Below are 21,663 nucleotides of genomic sequence, written 5' to 3'. Positions count from 1 at the left end.
ATGCTTTCTTAACGTAACTAAAAATTGATAATTATGAATATTTAACTTGTATTATCTTGAAGTGTTTTTTTTTTTTTTGTACCTGGGTTTGAATTTGAGGTATTTGACCACCGAGCCACATCCCCAGCCCTATTTTGTGTTTTATTTAGAGAGGGGGTCTCACTGAGTTGTTTAGTGCCTCGCTTTCTGCTAAGGCTGACTTTGAACTCCTGATCCTCCTGTCTTAGTCTCTTAAGCCACTGGGTTTACAGTCATGTGCCATCACGCCCAGCTTCTTGAAAGTTTTTATAATGGACTTTAAATATAAACTGATTAAAGATCTGATTGAGTCAGCAGTCTCAAAAATATTTGATTACTGTTGTCTCTGAGAGAAGTACACTGGCACTTTGCCCTTGATCCTAACTTATTTGTTACTGTTAATAGTTTAATAGGATTTTTTTAATATTTATTTTTTAGTTGTAGTTCAACAAAATACCTTTATTTTAATGTGGTACTGAGGATCAAACCCAGAGCCTCGCATGTACTAGGCGAGCACTCTACTGCTGAGCCACAACGCCAGCCCACTGTCAATAGTTTATATAATTAATAATAATAAAGTTTATTATATAATTACAATGTGCCAGACACCAAAGAAGAGTTCTGGCATGTACTATCTCATTTGTTTCATTGTATAATGCTGAAAGATACAATTATTATTCCAATTTTTTACAAATAAGAGAATTGAGGCACACAGAGTTTAAGCTAATTTGCTCAAGATGTTATTGCTATTATATAGTACCAGAATTTGAATTGAGGCAATCTGGCTCTGGAGCCTTTACTAATTTTTACATGATAGAAATCTAGAAAGAATAGTCAACCTGAGCCAGATGAAATTACAATTTAAAATCATCTTGGTAGGTAGGAATGCTGTTATACTTAAGCAAACAAAAGACCATTAATGGGATTATAAATATAATGTGATAGAATTGAAAGTTTGTCTGCGTGGGTCAACACAAAACCCATTAGGAATGCAGCTTTATAAAAATAAATAAAATAGCCAGGCGCAGTGGTGCATGCCTATAATCCCAGGGACTTGGGAGATTGAGGCAGGGGGAATCACAAGTTCAAGGCCAGCCCCAGAAACTTAGTGGGATCCTGTATCAAAATAAAAGTGGGAGGAGGGCTAGGGATGTGGCTAAGTGGTAAAGTCCCTCTGGGTTTAATCCTCAGTACCAAAAGCAATAACGATATATATGTGTGTATATATATGTACTACATTTAGAAAATGTTGAATCCTATTTGTGGTCAAATTATTCCTGGAATAATATTTTACATCTTTGGCTTCATGTCTTAAGAGATACATAGTCATGCCAGAGTACCAGATGAGGGTGACTAAAATGGATAAAAGTCTGAAAACTTTCATGGCAAGAAGGAAAAGATGGTGGGCAGAAAAGAGTTAATATAGCAGGCCTGGGATGCTATCCCTAGAAAATCCTTCTTGCAAGGTTGGCCCTTGGCAGATATCTGGAAACTTGGACTTTGGAATAATTCCTACCTTTCCCTGATAAGAATGGCTCTCTATGCCTAATGTGAATGAAGAATGTGGTTTATGTTGAATACCTGTTTTTCTTTGAGGAGTCTGGAATTTTGGTACAGGCTAGGCAGAGGGTACCTGCAGGATCAGCCCTGGAGGTAAAAATCCTGGACCCTAAGTCTCTAATGATCTTCTCTGGTTGGCATCATCTCACACATGCTGCTATAACTCATTGCTGGAGGAATTAAGCATTCTAATGTAATTTTGCTGGGAGAGGACTCTGGAAGCTTGCAGCTGGTTTCCTCTGAGCTTCACCCCCTAGGCCTTTTTCCTTTGCTGATTTTGCATTGTACCTTTCAGTGTAATAAATAATAACAAAGAGGGTGACTATATTTTGAGTCCTGTGAATTTTCCTAGCAAATCATTGAACCCGGGAGTGGTCTTGGGACCCCCAACACAGATGGATTAGTGGATATTCTTGTTTATGAGAAGGCAGAATTAGGATTAGTAGATGGGTATTAGAAGAAATAGTTGATTGACTGTAAGGATAATTTTCTGCCACTTAAGCTTTCTTCAGTAGTGGATCAGGCTGCTTTGGGGAAACAGATCGTTCCACTGTTTAAAATGTTCTAACAAGCTCAGCAAGGGATACATTAGAAGTAATGTGTGCATTTGAGAAGAAGAACCAGTGGGTCAATGTTTTGGCCTTTTTAATCTTAAAAAAAATCTGATTACACAAGCAGTACCTAAATAGATTATCATGATATGAAAAACAAACAATACCAGTCCTTTAATATTCTTTCTGGACAGAAACCACTGATATACACCAGTTCTGTATATCCTTTCCCTCTTTTCTCTGGAGATAGATACAGATATGTAGATAGTAGTGTTTTGTAGATTTTAAAAATACAAATAGCACTATTCTGTGTGTATTGTACAACTTGCTTTTAATAACATGTCTTAAGAGACTTCTGTGTCAGAAGTACATGAAGAAGCTGTTCAGTATCAGCTCTGGGCCCAGAACAACTATGTAAAGATCCCTGCCCCTCCCCTTTTCTCCCCTTCATTTCCTTCTTTAAGTGCTGGAGATATTAAACCAAGGGCTTTGAGCATGCAAGTGAAGTGCTCTACGATCCCCAGCCCACTACTACTTCTTTCTAAAATAACAATAAAATGTATTCTGATGTATTCTAAAGTAATTATCTCTGTTCTAATAACATAAATAGTTATAACTTCTCTTAGAATTTAAAATTCCTTCACAGTGTTGGGTGTTTTGTTTTCTACAAATATTTGGTAATTTGGGAGTGTGTGCATTTTTTTCTATTACTTTTAAATTAAAAAAAAAATCTTTGTAGTTGTAGATGGACAGAATGCCATATTTTTTTATTTTTTATTTTTATGTATGCTGAGGATTGAACCCAGTGCCTCACACATGCTAGGCAAACACTCTGCTGCTGAGCTAGAGCCCCAGCCCCTTATTACTTTAAAAAAAAAAACTTTTTTAGTTGTTGTGGATCTATATTTATTTATTTATATGTGATGCTGAGAATCAAATCCAGTGCTTCATACATGATAGGCAGGTACTCTACTTCTGAGCCACAACCCCAGCCCTTTCCTATTATTTTAATTTTGAGTGGCCAGAAATTTCTTGGGTGTTTCTTGAACAGTCTTCCATCTAGCTCAAAATTCTTTTTTTTTTAATATTTATTTTTTAGTTGTACACAATACCTTTATTTTGTTTATTTATTTTTATGTGGTGTTGAGGATGGATCCCAGGGCCTCGCGCATGCCAGGCGAGCGCTCTACTGCTGAGCCACAACCCCAGCCCCATAGCTCAAAATTCTTATTAGAGGTTTTTACATTGGACAGAGAGGTACCTGGGATCTGAAGAAGTGCCTCAATGGCAATTGGGAAGTGTTCTATACCCCTTTTCTGACTCCACCCATATCAGTTCTGCTTTTATCTGAATAATATATTAGGGTTTCAGGTAAAAATTTGCTTGAAAACAAAATTCCACTGTTAAAAAAATTTGATCTAAATGATCAATCTAGAGTCCCTTCTAGTACTAAGAAGCCATCATTTCTGGATATTTATTGTGAATCATGGCCTAAGAATGTGTGACTATCAATCTCTTTTTTATTATTATTATTAGTTGTTCAAAATATTACATAGCTCTTGACATATCATATTTCATACATTTGATTCAAGTGGGTTATGAACTCCCATTTTTTCTCTGTATACAGATTGCAGAATCACATCGGTTACACATCCACGTTTTTACATACTGCCATACTAGTGTCTGTTGTATTCTTCTGCTTTTCCTATCCTCTACTATCCCCCCTCCCCTCCCCTCCCATCTTCTCTCTCTACCCCATCTACTGTAATTCATTTCTCTCCCTTGTTTTTTTTTTCCCTTTCCCCTCATCTACCACGCGGCCTGCGCAGTGGTTTCATTAATGAGGTTCTAGGCATAAAGTTAGTTAGAAGAGATCGAAATAAAACACACAAACCAGTTACCTTATTTATATTGCTAGGTCCGAGATGGCTCACCTCTCTGGTTCCCACCTCTAGCCGCCCAGCAGGGCAGCGAGGATTACTCTGGGCTAGCAGGAGAGAGAGAGAGCGAACACGCCTGGGAGTAGCCTTTTATTTGGGGAACAAGAGATTCAGGGGAGAATTCCATCCAATGAAGGTTGAGGGGGGGCTGCACTCCAAGGTCAGGGTCAGTGATTGGGTCCCCGGGGTCAGTGGTCAGGCACACCCCCACATGGATGGGCTCTCTCATCAGGAAAGGGTCGGGAAAGCTTTGACAGAGCCAAAGCGCCTCAGGCCCTTAACGGGAGTCACCCAATCACGCGTCAGAATGGCTCCCCACACCCTCACTTCCTCTTGTATGTAATTTTGTATAACGATGAGGGTGAATATCAATCTCTATGTGTGTTTTTTTAGTCACCTGTAAGAGACACCAAACTTAAGTTTGTAAGTGAATTTGATATTAGATTCTAATTAGAATCTAGTCTACTCATGTATAGTTATTTTAGACATGTGATTGTCTCTTAGGAGTTTATAAATGCAAATTATTATTAATCCACTTAAAATAATTTCAAGTTATTAGAACAGGGTTTTAATATTAAATAATCTTAGTTTTCCATAGTTGAAGTGTTTTAAAAATATTTTACATAGGAATATCTTCAGTGTGAGAGGAGATAGAGAAACAGTATTTTAGCATACTATATAGTTAATAGTCATGATTATGGCTTGGGTCATAAGTAAAAGATTTACTGCCATCAGTATGCTTTTTTAATAATTATTTTTTAATTGTTGTAGGACACAATACCTTTATTTATGTGGTGCTGAGGATCGAACCAGGGCCTCTCATGTGCTAGGTCAGTGCTCTACCACTGAGCCACAACCCCAGCCCCATCAGTGTGCTTTTTAATGATAGCAGAAAGAGGGGCTGGGGTTGTGGCTCAGCGGTAGAGTGCTCACCTAGCATGTGCAAGGCCCTGGGTTTGAACCTCAGCACCACATAAAAATAAATAAATAAAATAAATATATTTAAAAACAAAAAGATAGCAGAAAGATTGTACCTTAAGTAACATCTCTTCCAGGAAGCACATCCTGAAAGTTTTCCCATCCCACACCCTGCCACCCTGCTCCTCCTCCTCGAATGTATTCTCATAGCATGTTCTCTTGCATGCCAATAATGCATAGCTCTCTAAAGATTGCTTGTTCAGTTTCAGCTGCCCCTAAGAAACTAGTTCATTTCCACGATGACAGGCATATATTTTGTTTACTGGTGTTTACTTAGAAACTGGGCACTTGTGTAAACTAACCTAGAGGTATAGTTTTTCTTTAGAAAAGTGATAATATTACTAATCTCTTGGCTGTTCCTATAGGCTTCAGTTGATAAGAAAAATTAATTTAAGGTAACTCTTCATTCTACCCATAATGTTTATTTCTACCCATAATGTTTATTTCATTGTATAGATAGTTATTTTTAAACTCTTGACCACAAATTTAAATTTGCCATTTAATCTGGTACCATTCAGCCAGGATTTTAATTAATTAATTTATTGATTGATTGATTGTACTGGGGATTAAACTCAGGGACACTCGACCACTGAGTCACATCCCTACCCAATTTTGTATTTTATTTAGAGACAGGGTCTCACAGAGTAGCTTAGTGCCTTGCTTTTGCTAGGCTAGCTTTGAACTCGAGATCCTCCTGCCTCAGCCTCCCAAGCAGCTGGGATTACAGGCATGTGCTACCATGACTGGCTTCAGCCAGTTTTTTTTTTTTTTTTGCTATAATTTTTGCCATTTCATAGGCAGCAATCAAAGCTTAAAGACTTTCTTGTGAAAGACAATCTGTGCCTGTTCGTCAGTGCCATATGGCAACGGATAATGTCCTAGCCTGAGATATCTCTCTGGTTTAATAATTTGAAAATATAAAATCAGCCCCAATGATGCAATATTAATACCCTTCCCAGAGCTTTCATTCAAATGAATGTAAGCCTTTTGGGTACACTTTTTTAAAGCAACAAATGAACCTCCTGTTAAGGTTCCATTGGCACTTCATACATTGGGAGGTCACTCCTGGTTTATGGTATATGGGTCTAAAAGACTCCTTGTATTTTTTCCCCTAACCTTTACAAGAAGCTCAGCTGTTGTGCAGTTATAGCTACTTGAAAAATGTGCTTGGTCAAATAATATTTATAAGCAGTTTCAGAAAGGACCAACCAATTCATTCTATAGCTACCAACAGAAATCCTAGAGCTAAATTGGAAAGATTATGAAATCTTCTTTAAATACTTCAAGGAGAAACACAATGAAGATAAGGGAATCCTGGCAAGATTTGCTGCAGCTGTCAGGTCTCAAAAAATAAGGAATCAAATTTTGACACTTGTAATTGAATCATCCACCCTTCGAAGTGAGCCCAGGAAAACCGGTGATATTTTTAGAACCTTTCAAATCACATTGTACTCTTTTAGAGTTCATAGCAGGACCCGAAGCCCCTAACATTTCCCAAGAGGTGGAACAAAACAGAATCAAATAAATTTGACTCAATTTGCTATAATAAGAGAAGTATATTATGCATGCAGTTTAAGTAATGCCATGATTTTAACCCAATATTTTAAAACTCTTCATAGTTTTTTTTGTTTGTTTGTTTGGTCTTCTGGAGTGCTAACTGCTTGGAGCAGCAGTTGAGATACCCATTAGAGATAGTAACAGCTGTGTGGTGGTGATTTGATTTATAATAGAAGTATAGAAATCTTGAATGTGTGATTGTGTTTCACAGATGGATATTCCTGGGCTACCAGTTTCATCTAAGACAGATTTCTACCAGCATATATCATATTGCTTATTATAGAGTCTCTCAAAAGAAGGAGCAATTAACTAGCTGCTTCCATATGTATGTAATTGCATTGTTCATGCTTGGCTTGCTGAGATTTTCTAATTTGAAAGTTAAAAACATAATACTAACAGGTTGGAAAAGGGTAGAATAGTATTTGTATGTGTTTATATAGCATTAATTATGATGGGTGTTTTGAAAAGATTCATTTTAACAAAAAGCAGAGTTGCTTTGAAACATTTTTCTCTTGCCTTAAAACAGATAGCAATCCAAATGATTTTTTTTTTTGAGCATGACATGAAAAGTTAGCCTTTTCAGTTTCTGCAAAGTACTAATTCAGAATATAAGAGAGACATGACAGGTGGACAAAAAGTATGGCCTTTGGGCATATTCATGCTACTCTTCGATAGCTGGTGATATCTGTAACTCTCTTATTTCCCTCAAGCCTATTCCGTAGTTTTCTATACTTAAAATAATTTGATAAAATAACTGAAAGAGATGTGACTTAATTAAAGAAAGAAAGTAGCATGGATGTTGGACTAATAGGAGTTGAGGTCAAAAGTACTCATTCTAGTCCAGTTGTTCTAACTAGAAAGTCAGAAACATTGATAAAATTAATGATTTCTCTCTAGTTTCACATAGCCTTAAAAATATTAAAAATATATATGTAGAGAGAAAGAGAGTGCCAGGTGTAGTGGTACATGTCTGTGATCTCAGCAGCTTTGGAGTCTGAGGCAGAAGGATCACAAGTTCAAGGCCAGCCTCAGCAATTTAGCAAGGCCCTAAGCAATTTAATGAGAACCTGTCTCAAAAAAACTTTGGTGGGGAATAAGACAGACATCATTACCCTAGGTACATTTATGATTGCACGAATGGTGTAACTCTACTTCATATACAACGAGAGAATTGAAAAATTCTGCTCAATTTGTGTATAATGAATCGAATAGCTTTCTATTGTCATGTATAACTGATTAGAACTAAATTTTTAAAAAAAGCTTTGGTGGGGGCTGGGATTGTGGCTTAGTGGTAGAGCACTTGCGTAGCATGTACTAGGCGCTGGGTTCGATTCTCAGCATTGCATGAAATAAATCTTAAAAAAAAAAAAGGTCCATCAACAACTAAAAAAGTATTTTAAAAAATAAATAAAATTTAAAAAAGGTTTGAGGATCTACCTCAGTGGTATTTCCAGGGGTTCAATCCCCAGAACCAAATATATGTATATACATTTATTTACATTTACATACATAAATATACGTACATATATTTATATGCATATATCTATTTTATATGTATTTATTTGTTCTTGAATAATATAAATTGCCTATGTGGTTGTCTTGTAAAATCTTCCCAGCTAATTACTTTGAATATAATCTTTAGGGAGATATTAAAGTGGAAATTTTGCAGCAGGAACAGAGATTCTTGGTTTTCACATAAATATCTGTAATGAAGTCAGTAATTCCTTTGAGTTCTCAATAAGCTTGAAAAGCATTAGGGAAGTAAGCTGCCCCATCTATTTAAAAAGGTAACCCAGATTTTAATCAATACCATTGAAAGTTCTGAAACACATTTAAGTGGATAAAAAGAGAAAGAACATCTGTCATATTCCATTTTGATCACAAAGGAGCTGATTCTGTGAAATTGGTCCTGAAACCAGAAACTAATGCTGTAACACATTAATTAATTCATTTCCAAAACCAAACGCAGAGAGATAAAAGAGCTTCACAGTTGAGTACTCTCTCAGCACCTACTGGCATAAACCAGAAAACATTAATCTTATTGATCTAAGCATCTAGAAGGATGGCTGTTCTTTCATAAATGACAAATTTAGATTATATATGTATATTGGTACAAATAATTAGTAATAGCCATTGTAATAGGCTTTTCTGCCTAGTGGCAAACTTTGTAGTTCACTTTAATGACAAATTTGTTTGATTGACAATAGGAAGCTTTTATCTTAGTGTTCCAAGGATTTATTTTTATATCTTTATTTTATTTATTTTTATGTGGTACTGAGGATCAAACCCAGTGCCTCACACATGCTAGATAAGTGTACCACTGAACTACAACCTCAGCCCCTCCAAGGATTTATTGCTTATTTCCTGTGCCTTTAAAAATTATTTTCTTTTAGTTTGCTCTTATAAGTTGCTTTCTGTGGTAATGTTTTTATGCAGTTACTGAATTAATACAGTGTATGACAGAGTCAATGCTCAAATATATTAGCTATTATTGTCACTATTATGATTATTATTGTAAATTGTTGAAATCAGCTAACAATATTTAATTTTGAATATTTGGTGAATAAATGAAGATGGTGTTTTTATTCTGAAAAAATTATTTTCTTTTAAATAATTCCTTTTAAGTTATTTAAAAATTATTCCTGTAAATATTTATTTAAAAATTCTTTTCTTTTAAAGTAAAGTTCATTAAAAATTTTTTAATTCTTTTAAAAATTATTTTTAAATTCCCTTAAAATTATTTTTAAATATTTCTTTTAAATTATTTTTAAATGTCTTTTTAAAATATTTTAAAATTTTTTATGACTAAGTAAAGAACTTCTATTTGTTTCCCCACTATCCACCTGCTGCTAGGGAGCCAACCTAGGAATCCAACCCAGAGATGTACTAGACAAGTGTTCTACCACTGAGCTACATTCCCAGCCCTAGTTTTTATTTTTCTTTTCCAAATGTTTTAAATTTTTATTTATTTAGTACTGGGAATTGATCCAGGATCTCATGGATGCTGGGCAGGTTCTTTATCACTGAAATGTGTCCCCCAGTCCCTTAGTATTTATTTTTCAGACATTATTTAACAACAAGAATAGTCAACCAATTTTTTAAAAATTAAGATGGATTAATTTGCAATAAAATAATCACCTTAAAATTTCAGACTTTTCAGCTGGGGATATAGCTCAGGTGATAGAGTGCTTGCCTTGCATGCACAAGCCCTGGGTTCCATCCCCAGCATCAAAATACAAAAAAGAAAAAAAAATTTAGACTTTTCATTTAGGGCCATGGAGGTAAATAGTTTCTGTTTAAACAGCAGAATTACATAATTGATGTTTTTACTTATATTTGACAGCACAAAAATATAAAAGTCAAACAGCTTCCTTTCCTTTGACAGTAGAGTTCATAGACTTACTTCTTAGGTCAGTATTCTGGATTTTAAAAATCAATTATATTTTGAAATATATTTACAACCACTCTGAAGAGAACACTTTTTTTTTTTTTTTTTTGGTATGGGGATTGAACCCAGGGGAATTGACCACTTAGCCACATCCCCAGCTCCCCCCTATGTTTTTTTAAATTTATTTATTTATTTATTTTTTAAAGAGAGAGAGAATGAATTTTAATATTTATGTTTTTAGTTTTCAGCGGACGCAACATCTTTGTTTGTATGTGGTGCTGAGGATCGAACCCGGGCCGCACGCATGCCAGGCCAGCACGCTACCGCTTGAGCCACATCCCCAGCCCCCGTTTTTTTAAATTTAGAGACAGGGTCTCACTAAGTTGCTTAGGGCCTTGCTAAGTTGCTGAGGCTTGTTTTGAACTCATGATCCTCCAGCCTCAGCCTCCCCAGTCACTGGAATTGCTAGTGTGTGCACCATGTCCAGCTAATAATAACACTTTTAAAATATTTCTTCTAAAGAACAATTACTATACAATGATTTTGTGGCATATTAGACTGCTTAAAGAAACAGAAAAGGTATAAAATAATGTATAAGAATTATAATCATTTGTTTATAGAAACCATCCAAATACAATATTTTCCCTAATTAATTATTTTTTCTTCTCATAATTTATGAGAAGAGATAAATTAGAAGAAGTAGAATGCACAATTCATTGGTTCTTGGTTGTAGCTGACAGCTTAAGAGTTCATGATTATAAAAATAAAGCAAAATCCTATGCTCTTTAAAGGTTTTGTCTTACTGCTTTCAAATCATGACAAAATATTCACAGCAGTTTAAAGAATGGTGAAGATTAAACATGGGGCCTACTCAAATAAAATTTAGATGAATTTTACCTATTATACTCCTAAAGTAAAAATTGTAATAAGTATGATACCGAATTACCAAATAACATTCTATAGTAAGCTGCTGGAACAAATACAACATTTGATAAATTAGTTTTCAGGTTTGGACTGGATGCAGTGGTACATGCCTATAATCCCAGCGACTTGAGAGGCTGTCACAGAAGGATCACAAGTTTGAGGCCAGCCTTGGCACCTTAGTAGGACTCCAAAAAAGATGAGTGGGGGTGTGGGTGGTGGGCTGGGACTAGGAATATAGCTCAGTGGTAAAGCACCCCTGGTTTCAAGCTCTGGTACTCAAAAAAGCAAGCAACCAACCAACCTACAGATTAGGCATAGAAATGTGTAGGCAGAACATCTTATTTTCACACTCTCAAATGTTCAACTTTTGAAAAGCAAATCAAAGAGACATAAAGGAATCTGTAATTTATGATAGCTGACCAGGCACTTAACCTGTTTTGTTTTATTTTTACCAACAATCTCTTGGTAATAGAGATTGAACCCAGGGATGCTCTCCCACTGAGCTATGTCCTCAGCCCTTTTGAGATGGGGTCTTGCTAAATTACTGAGGCTGGTCTCAAACTTGGAGTCTTCCTGCTCAGCTTCTCCAGTTGCTGGGGTTACAGGTTTGGCTACCTTACCTAGCAACTTTGATTCTGAAGTAAACTAGAATTATTTTCAGCAATCACAAACTATTGGTTTACATATAGAAATGAAGTGAACTTTTGCCATTGACTTCATATCCAGCAAACTTACTAAATTGTCTTATTAACTATAGTCATTTAAATCATTTTTAATTTCTCCCCTAAGATAACAATAGCATATGTGTTAATGAGAATTTTTTATTTCTGTCCAAACCTTATGCTTTTTATTTATTTTTCTTCTCTAGCTACTTTGGCTAGTTCTTTCAGTACAAAAACAAATGGACATATGTATATATTATATATATATTTATATTCACATATGGCTATTTCTATAACTATCTGTGTGTGTGTGTGTGTGTGTGTGTGTGTATAAACAAACTGTGGATTCTAACCAGTAAACCTATACCTCAGCATTCTTTCTAGCTTCCCCCTTTGCTAGTTTTAAAATATCATTTCTATTATTGATAAATGTGGCTTCCTTTGTCCCCACTGTATTTACTTATTTGCACCGTCGGTTAACTTTTTTGCTCAGTTTAGCCAACCTACCAATTATTCTGGCCTCACACCATGTTTCTATCCCCATCCCACTAACCCTCATCTTCCTCAGTGCCAATGTTTCCTGTGGCTCCCCACTACCCTCTGTCCTCAGCTATTGTGTCTGCTAGCCTGTGTCTCCATGTTTCTCGGCCCCCAGCCCCATCATTCCACATTGTTATCTGTTCATCATACTGATTTGTACTTCCATAACCCACCCCTTGCTCTACTGTGCCCTTGGTTACCACTCAGTGGTCCATTCCCTCCATAATTCCCAAAGCCTCTCATGTCCTTACATTCTTGATCTCTGGGCCTGCTGGCCCATGCCTGTGTATAGCTCCTGGTCCTCCTCATTGCCACCTTTCCAACCCACTACTGTTACTCCTGTGAACCAGTAGGGGAAGGAGAGGCAGTTTTTATTCTATTCTTGTATGAGTGTACAGTAGTGTGTAGTAGACATTACCAGAGGCTCAAGTGTGATTATGCTATCACTCTGGCAGCCAATGGAATGTGTACCTGTGTTTTCTTATATTTTAAAATTTTCTCAATTTTCATTGTTAATGTGATAGTGATAAAAATTTACATAAACAAAATTTCTTTGAGATCCTAAATAATTTTAAGAATATATAAAAGGTTCATGAGATTAGAAAGTTTGAGAATCACTCTTTCAGATGGGTAAGAAAAAGACAAAAACCCCAATAAAAATGTGGGCCAAAGACAAGCAAATCATTTTTTCAAAATTCCCACAGATACACAATAAACATAACTAAAAAGTGAAGTTTCCTAAAAAGAAAAATGCAAATAAAAAGCAAGATACTATTTTGCTTGATTGATTATAAAAGTATTATAAATAGCCGGTTGAAGGGCATTTTGGCAGAATATATCAGAAGTTTATGTTTCTTTTGATCATTTTTGGAAATATGTTCTATAGAAATTATTGAATATGTCTGAAGAGTGAATGTACTTATCATGGTTTGTTTCTTTTGTATACTTTTAAAAATTAAGAAGTATCCTAAAATTCAAATGATATTTAGGAGAAACTTCCAGTAGAAGAAAAGCATTGCCAATGTGTTTCCTTTCTTCTAATTAGTTCTGGGACAGTAGAGCCCTTAGCTGTTTTGATGGCCACCTATTGCTTAATTGTGTGGAACTATGATTAATCTGAACCTGACTACCCTTTCCTTAGATAGTATGTATAATGAATGTCAAATAATAACCAGTCAGATACAACACATTGAGTAATTTGTGGGTTTGTTCTTTCACCAAAAACATTTCTAGCTTTTAGCTTTTAAAAATAGTTTTGGACCACAGCAAGACAGAGAAGGGGAGATTGGCCTAGATGTTCCAGAGACGACTAGCAGATGCACAGGGTTGATTTCATTTTGGGCACTTTGCCCAGGACACTTTTAATAGAACATATAGTTACTCTAGGGATTCTGAGGCTGTGGTTATATTGGGAGTACACATTCTTTAAAAGGAAAATTTGCAAGTTATTAGACTCTTAGTACACGGGTATACTTAAAATTTTAGAGCAGTTTTTGTAATTCAGCCATTGAAAATTTACTGTGTGTGGGCTGGTTTCCTTAGTATTAAAACTGACTTACTCAGTGTTTTAACTTCCTCTAAAACACAATTCTTTCAAAGTTAAAGTCAAGTATTAAACAAAAAAAATTATCTGAACTAGAGACTGGGGGATTATTTTTATGTGAAGAATTTTTAATCTTAATATTTTTTATGGACACAATATCTTTATTTATTTATTTATTTTTATGTGGTGCTAAGGGTTAAACCCAAGGCCTCACATGTGTGAGGCAAGTGCTCTACCACTGAACTACAACCCCATCCATAATCTTACTATTTTTAAGGCGTTTCTTTGAATATTCAGGAAACATTCTAGTCTTTAAGAAAAATAAATTTTAGGGCTGGGGCTGTAGCTGAGTGGCAGAGTGCTTGCCTGGCACATGTGAGGCACTGGGTTCCATCCTTAGCACCACATAAAATAAAGACAGACTGTTCAGCTACAACTACAAAAATATAATAATAATAATAAAAGAAAAGAAAATGTTAAAAAAGAAAAACATTTTAGAAATGCTCTAATCTATTTTACTACCTTGTAACTTAGAATTACTCATCTAAGGGCTGGGGATGTGGCTCAAGCGGTAGCGCGCTCGCCTGGCATGCGTGCGGCTCAGGTTCGATCCTCAGCACCACATACAAAGATGTTGTGTCCGCTGAAAACTTAAAAAAATAAATAAATATTAAAATTCTCTCTCTCTCTAAAAAAAAAGGGAAAAACTCATTGAGTTTATTTTTTTAAAAAATTACTCATCTAATAATTATCCTTAAAAGGAAAAATGTCAACATGGTAACAGAGCTTGAATTCAACTTTGAGTGATGTTTTTTTTCCTTTTTTCCCCAAAATTTCAATAATATGTTCATCACTTTATTATTTATAATATTATTTATTAACCCCCCCCCAACCAAGTAGCTTTAAAAAGCATTGGGCATTAAAAAGGATAAGAAGAAGGGGGATATGGCTCAGTTGGTAGAGTGCTTGCCTTGCACGCACAAGGCCCTGGGTTTAATCCCCAGCACTACAAAACAACCAAATAAATAAAAGAGGAAAAGTGCTGTCTTTCAAAAAAAGAAAGAATAAGAAAATTCCCAAAGAATTATCTCATGTACAGTATTATAGTCGCTTGCTTTGGTTTTGAAGTGATTTAAATATGGTAGGCCAGGTTCTTCCTATAGTGTTTTTTTTTTAACATATATACATATTTTTTAGTTGTCTATGGACCTTTTTTTAAAAAAATTATTTATATGTGGTGCTGAGAATTGAACCCAGCACCTCAAACCTGAGAGGCAAGCACTCTACCACTGAGCCACAACCCCAACCCCCTATAGTGTTTTAATTGAGCAGTTAATCATTCCAAGTTTCCTAATAAAACTAAGTTGTTATTATATGTTTGTGACCCATGTATTGGTGAGTAAAGAAGAACAGATTTATAATACATTAAGATTATGTATAATACTTAGCTACCGGTCTACTCATTGAATTACATATTATGTTTTTTTATAGTTCAAACGATATGTCAGTAAACTTCGAAGCAAGAGTACAGTTTTCAAAAAGAAACATCAAATAATAGCTGAATTTAAAGCTGAATTTGGCCTCTTGCAGAGGACAGAAGAACTTCTTAAGCAACGTCATGAAAATATTCAACATCAAATGGTAATATGGTATTATCTTGGGCTGCTGTAAATAAAAATGTCATCTGGTTTATGGTTTACAGCTTTGTATTAAGGTCATTGTTTTTACTGGGAAGAAAACAAAATTATTAGATTTCTCTGATTAACTACAGAGGTGTCATATAAGCTGATTCATTTAATGTAGCAGTAAGCACAACACTGCTACATTAAAATATGTGTACTCACTTTAGAGTTATTAATAGGAGTTGAAGTCCAAATAGGTTTCTCTTTTGGTTAGCTAGTTAATATGAGTATAATTATCATACCAAGAGAATGGCTGTAAGATATTTATTTATCATGGCTTCTTAGGTAGAAATTTCTAAGTATGCGCTTCCAAGGAGCTTTGGAAAGAAATATTCAGAAAGGGTGCTCTACGGAATTTTGCCTGCAGGCTTATTCCTTATGTGTTTATGATGTAGTTATCAGAAAAAAAATTGAACCTGGAGTAGTAATCGGCAAAGCTGTTGTCATTGTGGATGCGAGTGCCTCTAAGTTTTCTTGGTTTGACTTTTTTTTTCCACCACAGGAAATTAGTTTCATCAGGATTCTACTTACCAGCTAACAATAGCTGGTAGAGATAAATGAACTTTCAACCAGTTGAAAGTTAGCTGACAATCTGAACTTTTCTGTTTCATGCTGTTTAATAACTGTTTCCTTCTAGAAAACTTAAACGTGAAAATTACTGTTAATCAAACATGGATTCTAACAGCACTAAAATTGGTAGTAGCAACTGCATTGTTATCACTTCAAATTATTTTCTTATTTCCATTATGGTTTGTTTGTTTGCTTTGTTGTTTTACCTAGTAATTATTTTTTAAAGGCAAACATTTGGAGATTTTCAAGTTACCTTTCTGTTATGGATGTCTAGCTCATTTCTACTAACCAGAGGACATACTTTATTATTTCAGTCCTTGGAAATTTGTTTAGTCTTGCATTATAGCCCAGCATATGATCTGCACTGGTAACTACTTTTATGTGCAGTTGAAAAGAATGTATGTTTTACAGTTGTGGGAATCATATTCTGTATATGTAAATTCCAACAAGTGTGTTAACCATGATATTCAAATCTTCCGTACTCCTTTTGATTTTTTTGTCAGCTTCTTCCATCAGTATTGAGAGAAATTTGTTAAGATCTTTAGCTATAATTATTGCTTATCTATTTCTACTTTAAGTTCTATCAGTCTTTGTTTTATAATTTTTTCTTACATTGGGTTTCCTTGAAGTAGAGCCTGAGAAGGAAATTTCTCAAGTGATTCTTCAGGGAGCACCTCCTGAAGTAAGGGAGTGGATCAGCACAAAACGGCTAACAGGGATGGGGCTGTAGCTCAGAGGCAGAGCGCTGGCCTAGCATGCATCAGGCACTGGGTTCAATTTTCAGCACCACATAAAAATAAATAAATAAAATAAAGACATGCTGTTTATCTACACCCAAATACCACACACACACACACACACACACAAAAAAAAAAAAAAAAAAAAAGCCAAGCAAGGACCAGTCTCAGTTGGTGTCAGATTCATTCTTATCCCAAGAGGAAATCAAGCAAATTGCACCATGGAGTTGATTTTACCTTGAGGCAAGGAGGCTGGCCTTTCATAGCCCCATGTCAGTCAGTCGTTGGTTTTGGTAGGGCACTCTTAAGTGAGGTGATTCCCAGTTGACTGAGTGTATACTCTGGAGAAGGAACAGCTGTGAACCATTAGCAACCAAAACTTACAACAGTTTGCAAATAAGATATGAGTGGAAAACAATATCCACTATAGCCCACCCCTTCCACTTTTGCAATCTGCTTATTTCTCACTTTAAATTTATTCCACACAAGTATACCTTCTACAAAATTCTTATTGGTGAAAATTTCTAGTAGGAAGATTAGTGGACAGATTGAAACTTTCATTGTTGTAACAGTGTTGAGAAACATACCTTTGCAAGGTGATTAGGTCGTTTATGAGGACTTTGCTTTCATGACTGGATTAATGTTGTTATTACTGGTTCACTTAGGGAATTATGCTTCCCTTCCAGACAACTTGAAGCTCTGTGGGTATAGATGTTCTTGTTCCCAGAGTAGGTATGCTTCCATTAGAAGGCTTTCAAAACTTAATGCTCTGACTACCATCTGATTACTTGGGCTCTTCGTACCAGCAAACCAGCCAGCAAAGGAAAGAGTTATATTGGCCAGACATTATAAGGTGATACAGACACTGCTAAATAATGGGGACAGAAATAAATCATTTGGCACGTATGTAATTTATTAAGACCCATCTTGTTACTGCCATACACAGTGATAGCTGTCAGTGGGCACATATACCAATCATAGCCTGATAAAGGCACAGTTCCTAGAGTCTCACACCTCCCAACGAGGAAGGACTGGGTCATCCTACCAGTAAGTCATCTAGATCAGAGGAAGTTCTAGCTGAAGGTGAGGGAAGTCTAGAACAAGTGCCTTAATCCATTTTCTACTACTCGAACAGTAGCTAAATGAGCATTGGTGAGAAAAGAGAGCCCAACATAGCTATTCTGTTCATGAGCCCATTTTTTAAGCTTTGAGTGGTCAAAGACAGAAATTGGTTGCTATCACTGGCCAAATCATCCTTTCCTTTTTGTTGTTAATTGTCTTTTCTGACACTAAAAACATTCTCTGATGGACATGTGATGAAAAGGTGATCACACTTAGTCTCTACTCCCGTAAGTCCATTCACATGCCCATTCCCTAGATGTTCTTGTCCTTAGACTTTCAACATTGCTGTCTTGCTTCTTCTAAACCAACATCATGGCCCAGAGGATACAGGTTGCATTGGGAGTTGAAGCATTTCAAGTAAATCTATCCAGATATCCTCCTTCCAGACTCAGCACCTGTCCTCTTCTCCATCAAGGCTCTGATTTGGGCATGGAATGTTTTCTTAGACTTACATAATTTGACCTTCTTTGAAATTTTACCTATCTTATAGGTATAAGTTCTGTGCCTGGTTTTCAGTTCCCTTTGCCCTTTAACAGTGGGAAATGAGGGCTTATTTAAACCTCCTAAGGAAGCTATCTGACTTTATTACTTTGCTTTAAATTACTGATTAGTGGATCTGAGCCTGTCATCTTATTTCTTCACTGTCAGTGGACCTTAGCAACAAATTCTATTGTCCTTAGTGTTACTCTTTCCCCTCAAAGGCCAGTTCACGCATCTTCATGTCAGTTCAAGTCCTCTAAGAAGCAGACACCAAAATAGGATTAGATGTTTATGGAAGGAAACACTTGTGAAGAATAAAGGGAAAGGAACAGAAAGAGAGCAGGAGAGCCTTCAGATTGTGATACAGGTACAATATCTGTGCAGGGAGAGGGAGGAGGAAAGAGAATTGGGTAGGAAGAGCCTAGTCTGTTATTTGGTCCATTTGTTGAATTCTTAACATCAGTTATGTTTCTCAGTTCTAGAATTTCCATTTGGTTCTATTTTATAGATTTCAGTTGTTTGTAATCTCCAGCTTTTATTTTCTTGAATATATTAATCATACTATTTTAAAGTACCTAATTAATTTACTTGAGCATCTATTTATATTGTTTATACTTTTCTCTTGATTTTCATTTGACCATGTTACTTTGCTTACCTACTAATTTTTATTGAATTCCAAGCATTAAATGTGATTAAAATTTCAGGGTCCTGGCTGTATTTGTCTTTTTTTTTTTCTTTTTGTGCTGGTGATTGAGTGAAGGGCCTTGCAAATGCTAAGCAAGTGCTCTACCACCTGAGCTACATCCCAGCCTTTTGTCTTCTTTGAAGAGAATTCATTTTTTTTTTTCCTGGTAGATCATCTTTATCCCTTTAGGGGTGGTTTTACTAGAACTGACATTTTTCTGGTTTTTGCTTACTCCTAAGATAGAGTCCCCAAACCTATAGCAGAAGCTTTACTCCAAGAAAGTGGTTTTTACTTGCAGAGCTTAGCTCTTACTCCTAGGTTATACCCATACTTCTAAGGAAGTAGCCCTTCTGAGACTTTACCTTGACAAGTCTTGAATTCCTACCTCCATTTCCCTAACAATGTGAAACTGTTGAAATCCTTACTCAGATCTTCAGCAATCATCTGCTGATTTCCAACTTGGTTTCTGAGAGTCTTACTCTGCTTGTGCACAGGTTAGGATTTTGGCAATGCCTAAATTGTACCAGAATTTTGGGCTAATTCTTTGTAATTCCCTTTATTCCTCTAAATCCCAGTTCTGTTGGCAGCCCAAAATTCCAACTGGACAAGGGTTCTGTCCTGCATTTATCTTCTTTATCTTTATCTTTCTTCTTTATCTTTCTCCTTGTCTTTCTATTCTGGTTCTTCCATTTTCTTGGAACCCTTGCCAGAAAGGTTTCCAAAGCAGTCATTCCATTGCAGTTTTTCTTGTGAGATCACCAGTACTTTTTCATTGCTAATTCCAATGATCAATTCTTAGTCTTTTTCTTACTTTACCTTTTAGCAATATTTGACATAGTCTGTGGGAGGCCAACCTTACGGGTGACTGAGTTACACTCCCCAGCTGGGTGCTGAGGCGCTCAGTCACAGAAATGGGTGTGTCTTGTTACAGCCCCATGGGTGAAGCTGTGCTCACCTGTTCCTTTGTAATATAACCCCATGCCCCATTTAGGATAAAATCTTCCATGGAAGTGCCTTGTGTCCCCTCCTCTTACTGTGCCCTTGGGTGTGGCCTACCCAGGTGTCAGTCAACCTGCTGACAGTGGACATCATGAAGATAGACTCAGCCCCTGAAACCTGACCTCTTGCCTCATTTGAATAGCTTCTCCTCAATAAAAGGGGTCAGCGCGTGCTCTCGCTCTCTCTCTTTCTGCGGACCCTTAAGGTCAGAGGAGCCGTCACAGCAACCCCAAAGAAAAAGGTATTTGTGTCTCTTGTGTGGTTATTTTGTGCAGCCCAGTTAGTCCAGTTTAACTAGAGTGACCCCTGAGCCTTTTAGTTGCCAGAACAGAAACCCAGCAATTGGCGCCCAACGTGGGGCGTGCCTGTCAATCTACATAAGCAAGATAATATCCATAAGCCAATCATCTTCTGCCTAATGTAACCATACTGTGAGGAAACTCTATATGTTCGTTCAGTTGCAACTGAAGGCTATTCTAACATTTTCTCCTCTTATATTAAATTTATTGTCAAAGGAGAACCCTGATGAGAAAAGAAAGGAAAAGGAAAGGCATAGAAAAAAAAATGAGTACCAAGAAAGAGAAAAGCATCCAGACATGGCCCATTCCAGTAGCTGCAGTTGTCTCCTGCTGTGTGAGCAGGCAGTCACTGTTGACTAGGTCTCTGTCACTAGGGTTCTGATCTGAGCTGGATGTGGGGAGCAAAGCAACCATGGGGCAGGAGACCTCTCTCAGAAGGGGAGAAGAATTAGGCCTTTGCACCAGTGGGGGGGTGAGGTTCTTTGCCTCACCTCTGTTGGCCCCCAAATTTTCTCCTGATGGCCCCTAGTTTTCCTAGCCGATTGCATTTTGTTTGATTTTGTCTGCATTTTCCCACGCCTGGCCAAGATCTTACTGCGGTAGCAGCTTGTTCTGTCTCTGCGACCTGCGGTTGCAGCTCGTGTACATCCTGCACTTTTTTCTGTGGCACGTGGGTGCTCCAAAGGTTTTTTAGCAGCGAACGCTAGCATTACCATCAGATCTTAAGTTAGTCTGTGTTTGGCATTTAGGTCAAGTAATTCAAGGGTTAAAAGCACTGCCGGCCGCAGGGGCTAGGACCCCATAGTGAGCTGCTTCCCCATAGTGAGCAGCAAGCAGCAGAGGCTAAAGTCTCTTGTCCCCAGTGGCTGAGTTACAGCCAATCTGATTCATAGGACAATCATGTAGTAAAAAGGTCCGTACATACTTTCTGAGTATTGACAAAAACAATAGAAAATTGAAACTTATTTCTCTCCAGGTAAACATCACATTTTCTCTCCCTTTTTCTCTCCTAGCGCAAACTTCTAGAACATAAAGGCCAAAAAAATCTCTCTCTCTTTTTTTTTTTTTTTTTTTATGTGATGCTGAGGATCAAACTCAGGTTCCAACGCCCATGCTAGGCAAGCACTCTACCGCTGAGCAACAATCCTAGCCCCCAAAAAATCTTTTATAAAGTTTTATAAAAACAATTTTAAAAAATCCACAAAAGCGCGCTTTTCATGGAGAGGACTCAACAAGATAGCCCATCAATCATCTTAATAACTGTATTTATTTAGAGTCTCTACAATTATACCCCAGTATTAAAAATTTTAACGTCACAGATTTTCCTTTTGTCTAATTCACTTACTTTCTACAATTCTGCCCACAATACTCTGCAATCCTAAGCATGCTTAACTTCTGGAGAGAACTTTCAACTTCACTAACTTTCTT

General features: G+C 36.6%; 2 protein-coding genes across 5 annotated transcripts in view; one reads left to right on the top strand and one right to left on the bottom strand.

The window, feature by feature from the left end:
* The window catches only part of LOC308644061 (uncharacterized protein), a 109,956-nt gene that overhangs the window by 35,018 nt on the left and 53,275 nt on the right, over positions 1–21,663 (bottom strand). The gene's annotated exons all lie outside the window — the stretch shown is intronic.
* The window catches only part of IFT81 (intraflagellar transport 81), a 71,159-nt gene that overhangs the window by 26,100 nt on the left and 23,396 nt on the right, over positions 1–21,663 (top strand). For all 4 annotated transcript variants that reach the window (XM_081284753.1, XM_081284750.1, XM_081284751.1 and 1 more), the window contains exon 12: positions 15,153–15,302. In XM_081284753.1, the coding sequence (XP_081140879.1) occupies positions 15,153–15,302 (150 nt within the window). The remainder of the gene's footprint in view (positions 1–15,152; positions 15,303–21,663) is intronic.

Source organism: Spermophilus citellus (genome assembly GCF_964194105.1).
Source record: "Spermophilus citellus genome assembly, chromosome: 3".
Classification (NCBI taxonomy): domain Eukaryota; kingdom Metazoa; phylum Chordata; class Mammalia; order Rodentia; family Sciuridae; genus Spermophilus; species Spermophilus citellus.
Note: the sequence above shows the minus strand (reverse complement) of the source record. Positions and strands in the feature narration are given on the sequence as shown.